The 17982-nt window shown below is 36.2% G+C and overlaps 1 protein-coding gene across 9 annotated transcripts in view; it reads left to right on the top strand.

Moving 5' to 3' along the window:
• Positions 1-17982, top strand: part of TCERG1 (transcription elongation regulator 1) — a 60820-nt gene that overhangs the window by 38861 nt on the left and 3977 nt on the right. For 8 of the 9 annotated variants that reach the window (XR_004349164.1, XR_004349163.1, XM_032626385.1 and 5 more), the window contains 6 exons: positions 169-258; positions 5898-6016; positions 10456-10606; positions 14743-14907; positions 15169-15351; positions 17320-17499. Coding sequence is in view for 7 of the 9 variants with exons in the window: in XM_032626385.1 (XP_032482276.1) it covers positions 169-258; positions 5898-6016; positions 10456-10606; positions 14743-14907; positions 15169-15351; positions 17320-17499 (888 nt within the window). In the remaining 2 variants the exon portion in view is untranslated. Of the gene's footprint in view, positions 1-168; positions 259-5897; positions 6017-10455; positions 10607-14742; positions 14908-15168; positions 15352-17319; positions 17533-17982 lie in introns of all 9 variants that reach the window. The other variant, XM_032626386.1, reaches the window with a different exon arrangement.

Here is a 17982-nt window from a genome sequence, read left to right as displayed (position 1 = left end):
TTGCTAGCCTCCCACTGCTTGTCATTTATTAGTGATGGAAACGGCAGTATGGCTTTTATTATGTGTCCTTTTTAAGCAGATGTCCTGTAGATTTCAAGCAAAATTATATGACCTTTCTGTTTTTAGAGCCAACTTAATTATGAGGCAATACATTTTTTTATTTTAAAGGTGTCTGCTTTTTCAACATGGGAGAAGGAGTTACACAAGATAGTTTTTGATCCTCGGTACTTATTGCTTAATCCAAAAGAGAGAAAACAGGTAAAAGGAAAATAACAGTATTTAAGTAATGTATACCCCTTGCCAGCACAGTTTTTTAAATTAATTAATTAATATAAATTTATTTATTTATTTATGGCTGTTTTGGGTCTTTGTTGTGGTGCACCAGCTTCTCATTGTGGTGGCTTCTCTTGTTGTGGAGCACGGGCTCTAGGCACGCAGGCTTCACTAGTTGTGGCACGTGGGCTCAGTAGTTGTGGCACGTGGGCTCTAGAGCACAGGCTCAGTAGTTGTGGTGCATGGGCCTCGGTGCTCCGTGGCATGTGGGATCTTCCCGGACCAGGGCTCAAACCCGTGTCCCCTGCATTGGCAGGCAGATTCTTAACCACTGCGCCACCAGGGAAGTCTCCAGTATAATTTTTAAATTGTAAGGGATAAAGTACGATCCTTTATTTTTCTAACATAGTACTTTAAGAACAGTTTCATACCTTAGAACATAGTGATCCTTTGTGTGGACATTTCTGCCTCAGAAATACTTGGATTCTTTTGCCATTGTGGACATGGCTTTGCCTCATGCACATTTTGTCCTTATGCTTCATACATACTGATGTTATACCAAGGTTTCAGGGTCATTTCACATGCATCTATTAACTTAGTTTTTACTGGTCAAATGATGCAAATTTAATGTAGAAAAATAGCAAAATACAGATGAGTAAAAAGGAATAAAACCTACCTCCAATCATTTCCAGCTGATAGGCCCATTGTTGAATACTTGACCCTTCCCAACTGTTAAGTGCTAATATACATATACATATATGTGTCTGTATTGTAGATAGACAAGACTCAGCGTGTTTTTATCTCACACATGCTACCCACACAAAGTCCACATCTATTAAGTGGCAACTGTTAAAATGTCTTTTCATCGTAAACTTAGAGTAATAATGGACGCTTCAAGGTCTCTACTGAACTAGTACGAATTATAAGAACTAGAGTTAACTTGTTACTGAGCTGCCATTTATTTCCACGATGATTCAGTGACACATACCATCTCATAGTGATTGCTGCTTCCTCTAAAGTCTTGCACACTTCCAACTTACATAATTCCTGAATTACCTGGACCACCCTGACAGTCATTTCTGTAAAATGGTGAGTATGTCGAACCACTTGCTATAGTGCTGCTGAGCTACACGATTTCATTTGCTAGAGGTAGTGTCCATCTTCCATATTTATAGTTTAATGGTTGTAATAATTCTCTGCACAGTTTGTACCATTATGCATGTAGGTCTAATCATAGACATTTTATGAAGAGATGAAATTTACAGTGTACCAAACATGTATTTTAGATTCATAATAGGAAGACATGATTTTCAATATGTATTTGCATCTGTGTTTCATGCACTGTAGTCTTTTTTATTTTAAACTATTTGTGTGTGATGGTCTCATTTTCACCTCAGTTGATGGCCCTATCAAAACCTATAAATTAGCTTGATTCTTTACTTTTCCCCACTGTGCATTTCAAGTCTTATCAGCAAAATCTACCTCCAAAACCTTTTCTAAATTATTTACCATTTATTTACCTCTTATTTACCATTTCCCTTGCTATACCCTAATTCAAGGTACCATGGTCATCTGTGTGGCCCCTAATTGATCTCCTTGCCTCCTTCCATTCTTGCTCTCCTCTGTAGTCAAGTTCTTTTTCCACACAGCAGCCAGACTAATTTTAAAGTTTGACAAGTTAAGGCACTGTTCCCTTGCTTAAAAAATGTGCATTGCATACTATTTCATTTAGGATAAAATTGAAACTTTTTTTCGTGACCTATAAGATTCTACATACACTCATGTCTGCATACTTCTCAAGCCTCTTTTTTTATGTTCATTTATTCTAGCCACGCTGGCCTTGATATGCCTTGGCCAATACAGGCATATTCTGGTACTTATTAGTCCCTTTTCCTGGAATGTTCTTCCCCTAGGTGTTTGCATAGCTGACTAAATCATTACATTCAGATACTTGACCAGGTGCCTTCTGATTAACCTGTCTCTTTGCCTTCTTTACTTTCTTTGTAGCACTCAGAATTCTATCTAAAATTATCTTAACCATCTGTCTTTTCCTACCACAGAGGGCAGGAACTTTGTTTTGTTGATTGCTCTGTATGTGGTACCTGGAACAGTGCTTTAACCTGAATATCCCTGAAGACTTAACTTTAAAACTTTTATGACTTTTACTCTTCATGGCACCGAATGTTGCAGTTTCTGAGTTAAATTACAAGTGCATATTGAGAACTAAAATTCTTTTTTAATTTTGAAGGCATTTTATAAGCTGGTGGTATTATTAACTCCTTAATAGAGTTACAGTTAAAAAGAGAAAAAGTATCAAGCATTATTCTGTTTTAAATAAAAACTCAAAGGTTCTCATACTTTTTGAGTAGAAATCTTTTTTTAAAACTGGAGTGTAAGGAATGAGGGAACGTAAAGCCGATTGTATTGGGAGGCATGGCACAAATAATTAGGAGAAACTTGGAAGCATACCAGAATTTCTAATTTTCTATGAGATGTTCATCTCAGAGAGTGAATCCTAACCTTGGTGTGGGATATCCTAGAGGAGAGGATATGAAGTTTTTTCCAGCTTCTGAAAGGAAACTTAATATAAATTCACTTGGCTTTTATTTATAATTTAGTACTTTTACAAGTAAGAAGTATATACTGAGATAGGAGAGGGGTTGGAAACAACACTCTTCCCCACTTCTGTTAGCCTGCAGGTACTTTCATGAGCTACTACAGTGCTATATTTAGAAGGTTTTGAAAATGACCTACATGCCTAGCAGGGGACTGCTGAGATAATTGTATATATTTCTATATAGCTTTTAAAGATTTGTGGATATATATGAACTTACCTGGAAAGAGGTCTTAAGTGTTTAAGTATTTATTTATTTATTTGTTTGGTTGCACTGGGTCTTTGTTGTGGCAGGGAGGCTCCTTAGTTGTGGCATGTGTGTGGGATCTAGTTCCCTGATCAGGGATCGAACCCAAGGTCTTAAGTATTAAAAAAAAAATCTTTTTCTGTTTTACCTTTTTCCAACACGTGCATGCACATTTTTAAGGAGCCACAGAGTTCTTTAAGATATGTTTGGAAAAATATTAGAGTGTTTTATCTTCCAGAAGACATTTCTTTCAGAGCCTTCTGACTTTCTTCAGTCTGGACTGGTTGCCCTCAACACCTGATGTACAGCTGTCATTTTTGAGGATGACAGCTCTTGATCATCATCCTGGGGATTTCCTTCATCTCTTTTTTTGTGGAGGGGGAAGTTTACCTGTCTCCTGCATTGTATGTCGTTTCTTTCTTGGTTTACTCTCTTCTAATGCATTCTATCTCTGTAGTAGCTTCCTGAGAGAATGTGCATGGGAAATAAATTTTTGAGGCCTTATATATTTGAAAACACTTTTATTGTACCCTTATTTGGAATTGTTTGGCTTGCTAAGGAATTTGAAGTTGGAAATCTTGTTCCTTCAGGATTTTGAAGGCATTGCTCTGCATATAGTTTTCACTGTTATTTTTGGAACTTCTGTTTATTACTTGTTCCCTTGTATGTGGACCTTCTTATTTTTTCTGTAACATGTAGGATCTTCTCTTAGTCTTCAGTGTTCTGAAATTTCATGGTGATTGTGTATGGCTGGTGGAAGGGCCCTTTGTGCTAGGCACTTGGTGGCCCTTCCAATGTAGAAACTTTTATCTTTCAGTTCTTAGATTTTCTTGCATTGCTTTTTTGATTTCCTTCCAGCTGCTTTATTTTTCCATTCTGGGCCAGAGCATTTGTGCTCTGGGCTGGTCCTCAGAGTTTCGTATCATTCCTCTCTTGTTTTCTATCTCTGTCTTTTTAAAAAACTTTCTGGATGATTTTCTCAACTTTATTGTCTAATAACCCTTCAGGTAGATTTTTTATTTTCTTTGTCATGCTTTAGGAGTTCTTTTTTTGTTGAGTTTTCTTGTTTCATGGTTGCAATGTCTTAATTTTATGATATAGTTTAGGATTTTTTTCTTATTTTTCATTTTCCTGTATAGTCTCTCTTTCCCCTAAGGTTTTTCTGTCTTGGTCTCTTTTTTTCATGTTGGAGAGTATCCTTAGATGTCTTTGTGGACCCTAACTGCTGATGATTAAGAACAAGGCACTAAGATGCTATATGGGCACTCTTAGCATCTGGGTGGGCTCTCATGATTGTTGGCTTTACTGTAGAACAGTGGTTCTCAACCAGGGTATTTTTGCCCTAGGGGACATTTTTGTTTGTCACAACTGAGGGAGTGCTGCTGGCATCTTTTGGCCAGCGATGCTGCTGAACATGATCTGGTCCAAAATGTCAAAAGTGCTGAGGTTGAAACCTCCCCCCCCACCCAGCCGCCCCGCTGTAAGGTGATTTAGGCTGGTTTGTTGCGATCCTGCAGAGCACGTAATTTTTAGGCTGGTTAGATCCTGGATAAGGACTTTTAGTCTCCTTGCTCTTGCTGCATTGGTTCTGAAAGAACTGTGTCTTGGTATGTGGTAAGTAACTGCTTAATTCCCTGTTTTCTCAATCTGGTACGCCTCATTCTTAATTTATGTTACCCCAGACCAGAGAGAGTGTTTTGCCTTTTAGAACAAGGGTCAGCAAATTTTTAACATAAAGGGTTAGATAATAAATATTTTAGGTTTTGTGGGCCACGTGGTCTCCATCATGCTTGTGTAACTCTACTGTTGTAGTGTGAGAAGACCCACAGATTTATGTAAAGGAATGAGCATGACTGTGTTCAAATAAAGCTTTATGGACACTGAAATTTAAATTTCATTTAATTTTCGTGTATCATGAAGTTTTCTCTTACTTTCCCCAACCATATAAAAATATCAAAACTATTCTTGTGCTGTAAAGAAAGAGGCAACAGGCCAGATTTGGCTAGCAGATTGCGATTTGGTAACCCTTACTCTAGAGAATAACCCCTTGCCTTACTGAGTTTCAGGAGTGTCAGTGCCCCAGATACATAAAGTTGACAATGAGGATCTAGTGGTTAAACTGCTTCTTAAAAAGCTTTATTGTAGCATTACCCTATCCTCACTTCATGGGTATCTGGTGCTATCAATTCTGGAGCTGTTTGAGGATTCTCTAATTTACAAAATTGGTTACTTTGTTTTCTTGACTGCTGGTTTAGGGCCAGCTTTCTTGTGTCTGCCAAATCCTTTATCACCTCTCCATGTGCTTTTCAGCTTCCAGAGTTGCTATTTCTTTTTTCCACATTTCTCTGTTCTTATTGGTTTGTGACTTCAAAAGTTCATCATCTTGACTATACATTATTAAGTGGGAAAAAATATATAGAATATGTGTAAAGCAAGATTACATTTTGGGTGAAAATAATTATGTCTTAAAGAGAAGCGGGGGCTTCCCTGGCGGCGCAGTGGTTGGGAATCTGCCTGCCGATGCAGGGGGCGCGGGTTCGTGTCCCGGTCCGGGAGGATCCCACATGCCGTGGAGCGGCTGGGCCCGTGGCCCATGGCCACTGAGCCTGCGTGTCTGGAGCCTGTGCTCTGCAGCAGGAGGGGCCACAGCGGTGAGAGGCCCGCATACCGCAAAAAAAAAAGAGAAGCAAAGATTCTACACTTTGGTATTTAGATTACCTATATGAAAGACTAACTTGTCAAATTGGTTTATTTTTGTAATAGGTATTTGATCAGTATGTAAAGACCAGGGCAGAGGAAGAACGCAGGGAAAAGAAAAACAAAATAATGCAAGCCAAGGAAGATTTCAAAAAAATGATGGAAGAAGCAAAATTTAATCCAAGGTATATGGTTTATTACTATCAAATATTGAAGTATGTATATATTTTCTCCTAGATCAGTTGAATATATATATGTGTGTGTATACACATGCACACACACACACACACACACACACACATCTTTTGGACTTCTGGACATGAAAAACTTCTTGTTTCATTATTGGTTTCTGCCTTTCTAAGAATCTTCGTTCTTTGGAGGGAATCCCTGGTGCTCTGTGAGGCATGGTTTTCAAGAAAGGGTACCTTTGTTTTAAAAGCTTCCCTCTGAGAATAAGTTTCCTTCTCTGGAAACTGGTAAATGATTAAAAACCTGTCCCTGTCTTCTTTAAGTTATACATATAATGAATTGCAGAGTGGGAACATTATTTTGATTGAATTGAAGTGGTGAAGGACCTTTCATTTCAAAAATTTCGAAGTGTCTAGATTATTGTCTGACATTTTCATTTAATTGTTAATATATATTGAATATATGTAAAGGGCTAAAGAAAAGGAGACATTTTAAACTTACGTGCTTAGCATTATAATAATAATGGCATCAGTTATTGGATATTTTAGATAGATGTATGAACTTACACATATATGCAGTTAAAGTACATGCATATGTGTGTGTATATTATCTCATTCAGTCTTCAAAACAACCAGTGTGATTTAGGTGCTCATATCCTACCTATTTTACAGATAAGGAAAGTAAGATATATGCAAATTAGGTAACTTCCCTGAGTGAATGTGGGATTTCAGCTAGGTTCCAGTATTACACAGAATAGTCAAGACAGGGAGAATCACTTTCTTGTAGAGATATTAAGTTGCTTTGAATATACAAGAACATGGAGAATCTCTAAAACTATGGGGTAGAATCATGGAGTCTCTGGGTTAAATGGCACTTTTTATAAAAGTTTATCTTGTTTAAACAGTTATTTTTGTCAGTGGAGACAGGGAAGAGTATTGTTGTTTGGAAAAGTGTATTTGGTACACTTTTTCAAAAGTGTATATTTGAAAAATGAAGGGAAACTTAATGGTGTTATTAATACAGATTTCATATAAGCAAGCTGAGTATTTGTGACCATAAAGAATGTAATATTCTTCAGAGGTTAACAGAGTTTCAGACTTTCCAGGGGGTCTTAGGGTTTTTCTTAATCAAAAGGGTAAGTTCATGGGTCAATGCAATTGCGACTGGGTTATAAAAGACGTTTTGGGGCTTCCCTGGTGGTGCAGTGGTTGAGAATCCGCCTGCCGATGCAGGGGACGTGGGTTCGTGCCCCGGTCTGGGAGGATCCCGCATGCCGCGGAGCGGCTGGGCCCGTGAGCCATGGCTGCTGAGCCTGCGCGTCTGGAACCTGTGCTCCGCAACGGGAGAGGCCACAGCAGTGAGAGGCCCGCGTACCGCAAAAAAAAAAAAAAAAAAAAAAAAGACGTTTTGGAAGGCAGTTGAGGAAATTGGAACATGAATTGGTATTATATAATATTAGAGATTAGCAATTTTCTTGGATATTGTGGTTATGGAAGAAAAAGGATTTAGCCTCAGGAGATGTATGCTGAAATGTTTATAGATGGAGTCTCATGATGTCTACAGGTTATTTTCAAATGATTCAGCAAAATATATCTATAAAAACCCTTTATGGGTCTGGGAATAATTGAGACTCCAATGAGATTTCTCTTTTGTGGATTTGACAAATTAAGTCTTGCTGTATCACAGTACCCTACTGATACTCTTTTGGGGCAGATAGAATTGTTGAAGTGATCTTTACTATGCAGGTTACTTCAGAAAGTAAAACCATCAGGCACATAACTGGAAGTCTTAGCACTTGGGGCATTGTGCTGTATTGCTAAGTTGATGCATTTTAATACTAGCATAGAGATTAGGACCAATTTTAGTAAGTAGTAGAAAACAGAGGAAAAACTTAAAGTTGAGAAAATACCGTCCATAGACCTACTTTGAATTGGGAAAAGACCACTAACTGTTCTTCAGTACAGTTCATAGATATAAAGCACTGGAGTTTATTCCAAGGGAAGGAATGGCTGGGGAGAATTACCTAACTTTAGTGCCTGTTTCTTCTATGTCATTTTTCTTTTTTAATGGAAATTTCAGGTGTACCTCCTATGGTCAACTGCGAGTCACTATACTCTTTCCCATCCTCTACCACCAACCAACTATCCACCTCATTTTTTTCCTGCAAAAGATTCTCTACCTTGTCTGTTATAAAATAGCATTTTTGGAATTAAAAGATGAGTCATATGAAAACATCTGTATGGGAATCTAATGCTAAAACTTCATTTTAGTCTCTTCTGGTAAAAAATAGATATATTTTACATATTTTTTTAACCTATTCTAAATAATATAAATATGTATAAAATAATTGAATTCTCACTTTTATACATTGATTTTACATTTTTAAAAGTTTATTTAATCATAGTAATAATTACTTTTTTGTCTTAAAATTATAAAGCAAGGTATACTTAATTTATCATGAAAAGAAAATAGATTTAATGGAGTACATATTATCCCTTTTCTGGGGTATGCATTTTTATTTTACCATATAATTTTATTATGGTTACATATCCATTGTATGTATATGTGTGGTTACATACCCAGTTTTGCAATGTATCCTTTTGTTAAAAACATTGAATTAATGAAGTTAGATATTTTGAGTAATACCAGTTGCATATAAAAAGATTGTTAGAATCTGGCTTTGGTTAGCAAAGCTTAAAAATAGCAAATGTTAGCAGTGAGTAGTACGCCTATTCTTCAGTTGATGTTTTAAACTCTAAATTCTAAAGTTAACCAGCCAGTTTTTTCTTGATAATTAAAGTAGTAATTTAATCTTTGTGTTAATACCTAAGCGGAGGTGTTTTATTTTTGAATTGAGATAAGTAGTTTTATAGGGGAAAGTAAGCTTTATTCTTCACCTCTAAAAATGTGCTAAATATGGGAGTGTTTATTATAAGAGTGAATTCTTATTATGTAAGGTGAAATATATGAAAGCATTATAAATGCCTTTTATTCATGAAGAAACTTTTTTAATACTTAGTTTCATTAGCCCTCATAGACCTTAATTTTCCATATCTCTGCTGGAACTCCCTAATTGTTCATCCATTAAGATCATGTCTTTGAACATATTTTTTAATTCTTCCAGTATAATTATAATAGTTTTTTTTTTTGTTTTTTTTTTTTGTGGTACACGGGCCTCTCACTGTTGTGGCCTCTCCCGTTGCGGAGCACAGGCTCTGGATGCGCAGGCTCAGCGGCCGTGGCTCACGGGCCCAGCCGCTCCGCGGCATGTGGGATCCTCCCGGACCAGGGGCACGAACCTGCGTCCCCTGCATCGGCAGGCGGACTCTCAACCACTGCGCCACCAGGGAAGCCCAATTATAATAATTTTAAAGGATTTGTCTGTACCTAAAACAACATCTGGGCATCCTGGGATAATTTCTATTGGCTTAAAAATATTTTTCCATATGGATCCCATGTTTCTTTGTATGTTTAGTGATTTTTAATTGAATATTGGAAATTGTGGATAATAGGTAGAGACTTGAATCTGTTATCTTTCTCTCAAGAGTGTGTATTCTTATTTTAGCAGGCCAGTTACAGGCCAGTCACTTTAAGTTTAGGTTTGAGTTTATGCTTTGTTAGTATGGATCTCAGAAAATGGAAGGAGTTTTTGTCAGACTTCCGACTTTGTCTCCCTTGTGGATCTTTTGTGGGCTTTGTTGTCTTAATATTGTTCTTTTTCCAGCACTACTCAGTGTCTGGTATCTCTTTTTTGCTCTTAAGCATGTAGCAGTTTGGTACCGGGAGTGGTCTTTCTGCTGTCTTATAGCTTGGCCTTGGCTATCTACTTATTCATGAGGGATTTCGAAATGGTATTCTTCTGGGGTAGTACCCTTTTTCTATAGCTTATTCCTCTGCCATTTTAGCACTGAAACTCTGATCTCTGCTGCTTCTAGCTCATTGGGACCACTGTACTCTGCCTGGACTCTACCTCTTTGCATTTTGGGAAATTGTCCTGAGGCACAGTGCCACGGGGCTTCTTACCTCAGTCTTACTCTACCTGTTGTCCACTGCTTGAAATCAATTGCCTCATATATTTTGTCTGGATTTATAGTTGCTTATGGAAGGAGAGCTAATTCAATAAGAGTTACTCCACCATGGGTGGAAGCAAGAACTCAGCCTCATCTTAGGGTGGAAATAGATGGACCCTTTAAGTCTCTTGAAGTACACAAATTCTTTGCTCTCAGATGTCTATCCCCCTAACACTATGCTGATAGTATACAGATCTCTAACCACATTTTCACTCTTTAGCCCTTTCACTCCTTTCTGTAGGCAGATTTGGGACTCATTGTCTTGTTGGCACATATTCTTACTGGGAAGATGGTATCGTCTACTATACCTTTCTACAAGTAGAAAAAGCTCTACCAAAGTTAGCACACTTGCCATTTTGTTACAGAGCTACTTTTAGTGAATTTGCAGCCAAGCATGCTAAAGATTCAAGATTCAAAGCAATTGAAAAGATGAAAGATCGAGAAGCCTTGTTTAATGAATTTGTAGCAGCTGCAAGGAAGAAAGAGAAAGAAGATTCGAAGACCAGAGGTGAGAAGGTAAGATGGTTTTAGTTCCAGTGGTGTGATTGATGGGAGTGTGAGTGGGAAGGGACTGAACTGGTGCTGCGTTTCTAATCTCATTCATGGGCATACATAACAGGACCCACATTTATTGTTTAGCTTTTTAAGTTAACTTTTACAGTTGTTTATATTATCACTTCACTTCAATGATGCATACATTTTAGTAGTGTCGCTAAGCTGCATAGGTTTTCTTTAAATTTTATTAATACTAGGATGCCCAATAAACCCAGAAGTGGTTATTAGGCCTATCTATTCACTGGTGCCTGCCTGCTAAGATTTCAAGGTTCTTTATAGGTAGTAACATTTAAGTTTTTCAAAAAGCTTCTTTATATTTTTTGCCCTCTAAAAAATAGCATTTTGGTGACTTTCTAATCTTTTAGTAAACATAGCTTACATATGAATTATTGCTTATCAGAATTAAAGGTCAGCTATTAAAGATTAATGAATTCCAAATGTCATTTGATAGTGGTGTCAGGAGTGGAGAGGAGCTCACCACTGAGGAGGCAGACTGGTAGGGAGGTGGCACCAGTGGTGCGTAAACCATCAAAACATGCAGCCAGTCTCCTTAGTGACCCTGTGTGCTTTGTGAATAGAGAAAAAGAACCTCTGAAGCTTTATCATTCTTGACATTTAAAATTGCCTCTTATTCTAGAAAGTTAAAATATTACAGATTCTTATTAAGAAATGTTGTTATGGAAGTAACACCACTCTTATTGGGAGGAAGCCTCTTTCATTGAAAATAGCAACAGTATTAGGTGAAATAACTTTTGTCAGAAATAACTGAAATTTCCTGATTATCTGATTTATTATGCTTCAAGGTAGATTTTTCGAGAATTATTTCACTGTTGACTGTCTTTGGTAAATGATTATGCTTCTCAGAGGAAATGTGCACGGTTGAGTTCTGCATAAACATTTTGACTGTTGAATTAGAATCATGTCAATGAATTGTTTGCTACTTTTGACTTTTAGTAAGAACCTTTTTTTTTTTAAAGAAAACCAAGTAAATAAATGATTGATACTGTATGATTGCTTTTAAACAAATGGAATGTTTTTCTCTTTGCATTTGTAACTAATGTTCTTTTTCTGAACACTTTTTTTGGTAATTATTTTATGTATTCTGTTTTATAACAAGTGGATAGACTTTATAGTTTTGTGCTGTGTGGCCTGTCAATCAGTTTGGTCTGACAGCTGTCAATCACTGCTGTGCAAAGTATTATGGGATTCTCTAGTGAGGAAAGAATTGATATCTCTCTGTGTGGTCACTTTAGCCTCCCACAGTTCCGGTACATTACATTTTTTTTAGTCTTTTTCCTTATGAAGTAATGAGAGTTGTGCCCAGGATGTGTTAATTAAAATAAGAAATTAAATAAACATTGCATCTAAATGAACTTAATATATTCAACTTTACTTTCTTTTGATTGTAAAATTTGAATTCTCTAAATTAAAGGTTTATCTTTGTACTATTACATTGAAAAAAAAGGAAATTACCAAAGTAAAACTTTCTCAGCCAGTTTAAAGAATGCAAAATCAATTACTAACTTATGAAAGCAGAAATCTTTATAAAGGTTTAAATGTACTTTTTATACTTACATTTTGAGAAGTATCTGGTTAGTGAAGTTTTATCATTTCATGACTTTCACTGTGTATTTATTCTTATGAAGTATATTGGCAGTACGTTTTTTAAAAATGGCATTTTAGCTGTGTGTAATTGAATAATAAACTGGTATATTGGAGTTTCTTTGTTCTTAAGATTCCTAACTGGCCTTTGTAACATTGAGACAATTGAATCAATAGCCGAATAGTAAAAATTTAAAGGTAATTACTTGCTGAGTCAAAAACCTGTGAAGGGCATTGACTTTTGGTGAAATCCTTTTTTCCCTTTAGTAGGCATTTTCGAGCTAAAGGGTGCAATCATCATTTTCATGTAGCTTTTCACTGGTAGTTTTATAAAAAATGCCCCCAAAGCTGTTTTACTGGATTATTTTGTTTACCAAAGTAGCTACCCTCTAGTTTTTGTTTATTTGATTATAATTTATTATTATTATTATAACCAATTTTTATTAAATTGTGTTTCAAATAATTTATTTTTTGGAACAACAGATTTGAAGTTGCATATAATGGAGTTAATCCTCTTATGAAGTTGGCATTTTTCTCTCTTCCCTCTCTTTTGAATTAGCTGCTGAGCAATTTTTGTTTCAGTACATTTGGCTGAGGAAACTATTTCTCCCTTTTTAACTAAACAGCTTAGTTGGTAAGGTACTTCCATTTTTGGAGAGAAGAAAATAGGGACAGTAGGACCTTGAATTGTTGCTAATGGAAATTGACATTTATGCAGTTGTTAAATAATTCTTCTCATATAAAAAGCAGCTTCAAAAAAAAAAAAAGCTTCAGTAAGCCATTTGTAGCCTGTCATGGTAATATCCACAGTGAAAGAAGTTAAATTTTATTTAAAGTTCACTTTGTTTATACATCATATATTTTTTAAACTATATGATAATTATTTATAGGCTTCATGTCTAATGTTTGAAATATTTTTAAGTTAATGTGAATTCTTATGGCTTAGAAAGATTCCTATTTGATGCAGCTTACATGTTTTATTTAACATAAATTTTGCCTTCTAGTTATCCCATGCATCTGGGAATTTGGTGTTCATTGTGTCAGATACAAAGTTAGACAGATGAACAGAAAAGTTGTGTTACATCGCTACCTCAAGTATAGTTTCTTTATTGCCATCTAGAAATATTGGGCTTATGAGTTATTTCTCATTAATCCTAACAGTCAAGAGCCAAGTTAGGTGAGTGGAGAAATCCACAGCTGAATAGCTCATATTTTAAAAAGTTCTCTAATGCAGAAGCTCTGTTTTTTATAACCTTACAAGTGTTTTCTAGAAAGGACATCTACCTCCCTTTTAATCCTCTATTAGGAGAAATGAGGTTACAGCGAGAAGTGAGAGGGTTGGAATAGGCAGAAGGAATGATTCATTTATTTTGTGCCCACACAGAAATTCTGATTCCATTTCTAATTTCTCATTCCCTTGGTCAGGTAGGAAGGCAGCATGTTTAATTCCTATGGGGAGGAGAGGTTCTTGACCTGGTCAGAATCCTCTGTTGAAATGACTTTAGCTACCTCGGGTGTCTTCCCTGGTAGCAGTACATAATAATTTAAATGAGACTGAATTTTAGAAGAGGTCCTCAAAGTGCATAGAAACAAATGCCTTGTTTATTCTTTTCTTCTCTTATTAAAGTAAAATTTTTAACAATTCTAACAAATTTTTCCAGTTTTAACAATTTGGAAGAGACGTTCTAAGTATTGTATACGTTGACACTAAAAGGTTAATATTATTTAACACCTTTAGTATAATGTTACTAACTTGGTACTTGATTTGTTAAGAACGTTAATTTCATTGACACTTATATTCTGGTGAAGGCATACATGTTTAATGGCTAAAGAGCACAGGAAATCTGAATATAGTGTTTTTTTTAGAAATGACTAATTATGACCATAGAAATTCTATAATTTTCTTATATATAAAGGTAAAAACATTGCTTTTTTAAAACCAAAATATAAAAGTTTATTTTTTGTTTGTTTTTACACATTTGACAGTATAGTTTCAGATTTGTAATGAATAAAACTTGCTTTTTGTGCTCAACTGTTTCTAAATTCCCCTGTTAGTTTTAACAAACAGTTTTATTCATCTGCTTTTTAAAATATTCTTGCTATCTTGATGTTAAAGTATTTTTGCCATTAGTTCATAAGCCTGAATCTTACGGCAAATTCATATTCTTCATAAAAACATGACAGTTCTGAGATCAGAAGTTATAAACAACCTAAAAAAGTTATTTCTATATTTGAATAATTTCATTGAAGGATATGATTTATTTTGAATTTGGTAGATTTTAAATGAGAGCCTATATGTGTATTGATTTTTATATTTCTCATAAAAGAGCAATTCTGATATTCTTTTTTACTAAAATTCTGCTCTAACTGCATTAAAAAAGTTATTCTCATCTTTAAGGTAAGTGAACTTTTTTTCTAGTTGTAAACATTTATATATGAGGAATTTCTTATGGCATATTGTTTTCCTCCCACCTCACACCTGTTTTGAAATACAGATAAAATCAGATTTCTTTGAACTATTATCTAATCATCACTTGGACAGTCAGTCTCGATGGAGCAAAGTAAAAGACAAAGTAGAAAGTGATCCACGTTACAAAGCAGTGGATAGTTCATCAATGAGAGAAGACCTTTTCAAACAGTACATTGAAAAAATAGCCAAGGTAACCATTGTGTTTACTCATATAGTAACCATGGAATAGTAAAACTCTTAATTGCAGTGTAAAGCCATTTGCTACTGCTTTGGGTTTAGAATTTTTCTTGTTGGTATTCCTAATACTCTCTAGTAGTTGACTTTGAAATGAGTATTTAGGTATATTGGTTAAAAACTAGGTTTGAAATTTTGTATTTGGCCAACTAGTTATTCTGTAGAGGCATATTTTGATGGAGTTAGTAAGAAGGTTAATGTAATTTCACTTTTACAGAATTTAGACTCAGAAAAAGAAAAGGAGCTTGAAAGGCAGGCCCGCATTGAGGCAAGCCTCCGAGAAAGAGAAAGAGAGGTGCAGAAGGCTCGTTCAGAACAAACAAAAGAAATAGATCGAGAGAGAGAACAGCACAAACGAGAAGAAGCTATCCAGAATTTCAAGGCTCTTCTGTCTGATATGGTATTACTCTTTTGCTTTTTTCTCTGAAGTACTGGATGTTAGAAATCTATTACATTACCTTATTAGTGGACATTTTAATATTCTTTAAATTGACTCAGATATAATTTAGTAAGTTACCTATGAAGTATTTTAAAATTGAGTACTTGGTATTAACACCATTAGAATAGGAAAACCCTAGTTATTTAAAATTTTCAGAGGTTTGATGTTTTGTATAAAAATTCATAGTCTTTTAGTCTCAAAGCTTTTTAAAAAATTATCCTTGATGAAGTCATCTTAAATCATCACACACTTGCATGTCATAGTAATAAAGTGTGCTGAACATGAGTTCATCTTTAGATGATTTGGGTCATCATTGTGATGATCAGTTATTGTACATGTAGACGGTATGGAATGTAGGACTGGAGGTTTACTGACCCCTGGGATTTTTTTTGAAAATCCTCCTGTATTATCCAGGGTTGTTGAGGTAGGTAGGGTTTTTTGTCCCTACACCGAATGCCCCCAGACCACTCTGCTGTTCTATTTGTTTTTTTCCTCTTCTCTTCGTCACTGTCTCTCCTACTGTTTCTTTTCTTTCTTTCAAGAAAGCTCTTCTCATCACTCCTGTTGCTTCTTCTGATTTCTTCCCTTGCTTCTGCTGATCTGTTTTCAATGACTTTTTTCTGTTCTCTGGGCAATTACAGTTGTTTCTTGTTTTCTGTCTCTGCCTCTGCTTCCCCCAAATTCATCCTATTTATTGCAATCACAGAAGTCTTTGTAAAAAGCAAATCTGATGATTTTGTCACTCTCCCTGTTACTTGAAGAAGGTAAAGGTCCTCCCTACTTCTGGAAGTTCCCTACATTTCAAATTCAGTCTCCTTAGCATAATATAAGAAACTGTTCATTCCTTGACTCCCTACCTTCATATTACCTTATCCTCTGGTTTCCTCTCTTGCCCCCTAAGCTGTAGCCTTGCTGAACTTACCTTTAATGAACCATACTTAGTTTAATGAATGCTATCATTACACATGCCAATCCCTCCACCTACAGTGTTTTTATCTTTTTTATTATTATTATTTTTTTTTGCAGTACGCGGGCCTCTCACTGTTGTGGCCTCTCCCATTGCGGAGCACAGGCTCCGGACGCGTAGGCTTAGCGGCCATGGCTCACGGGCCCAGCCGCTCCGTGGCATGTGGGATCCTCCCAGACCGGGGCACGAACCCGTGTTCCCTGCATTGGCAGGCAGACTCTCAAACAATGCGCCACCAGGGAAGCCCTATAATGCTTTTAAATTTCCCACCACAGTGGCAAACTTTGTCATTCTTGAGGAGCACACTCAAGTAACTCTCTGTAAGGCTGATCGTGACCCATCTGGGCAGATTTGATCTCACTGTTGCCATTTACCAAACTTGTGCTCAGCATATGCCTTTGCAGCACTTATTACATGTTAGTGCAGTTCTTTATCTTCCCTACAAAAAGTAAGCCCTTTGAAGGAAGACATAACTGTGTTATTTATTTAGTATTCCCAGTGCCAAGTTCAGTGTTCACCTGACATGGTTTTAGGTGCTTGATAAATGTTGTTAAGTCCCAGATTGAACTCAAGAAAAAATTTTTTTATCTGGTGAGCTGCTTGTGCTGTGAGATGGTATATTTCCTCTTTTATTTATATCCATTTCTACTACTAACAGAAGTTGGTAAGATGTTCAGTAGGTACCTAGGTACTTAAAGTTCTTAGGGACCAAGGTTGATGGGAGATATCTTCTCTTCATCCTTGCCACCTCTAAACCCATACTACATAACTTAGGTGAGCTCTGGGAGGTGAGATTTCTGGCTTAAAGAAGTAGATGTTCAGTGACTGCTTGACTAAGATGGAGTCATCAGAAACTTCTTTTATTAAGTGTATTGTTCCTAAACCAAATAAATGAGTCTTTTATTGATGAAATAATGAAAAGGTAAGTCTGTTTGGTGATAGATACCATTCTCTATTTTTAGGTACGTTCTTCAGATGTGTCCTGGTCTGATACTCGGAGGACTCTTCGGAAAGATCACCGCTGGGAATCTGGATCCTTGTTGGAAAGAGAGGAGAAAGAGAAGCTTTTTAATGAACACATAGAAGCACTTACCAAAAAGAAGAGGGAGCACTTTAGGCAACTTTTGGATGAAACTTCTGCAGTAAGCGGCTCTTACTTTTCTACTTTAATCTAGGTGAATCTTTGTTAATAATTCCCAAAGTAAAACATTGATATGACTTTTAATGTCATTCTCTTTAGACCCATTACTGGAGTTCATGGGTTTTATGACACTTTCTTCTCTGATTTTTTTGTTCGTTTGCTTAAATAAAATGTTGATGGTACTTTCACTGTTCAGAAGTTACTTCCTTTTGCAGTTTTTAAGTTCATATCTGCTCCCTTAGTAATTCCATATGTCCTTAGCTGTGTGTGATCATTGATGCTTCCTGATGATAGAGTTAATAGATTCCTTCTTTTGCTCCATTTTCAATTTGGTACCGTGGCCCTCTTGTTTGGCAGTTTGTACCCTTTGTTCAGGTTTTGCTCCTATTTATCTGATCTCTCTTTGGTGATGGTTTCTTCAGAAGTTACGATGTTGCCCATGGAGATACAGGGTTTGCACGTGATTGTCTTAGGTCATCTTGAA

This window comes from Phocoena sinus, chromosome 3 (genome assembly GCF_008692025.1).
Source record: "Phocoena sinus isolate mPhoSin1 chromosome 3, mPhoSin1.pri, whole genome shotgun sequence".
Classification (NCBI taxonomy): domain Eukaryota; kingdom Metazoa; phylum Chordata; class Mammalia; order Artiodactyla; family Phocoenidae; genus Phocoena; species Phocoena sinus.
The sequence above is the reverse complement of the archived record's forward strand: the minus strand, read 5'-3'. Positions and strand labels throughout refer to the sequence as shown.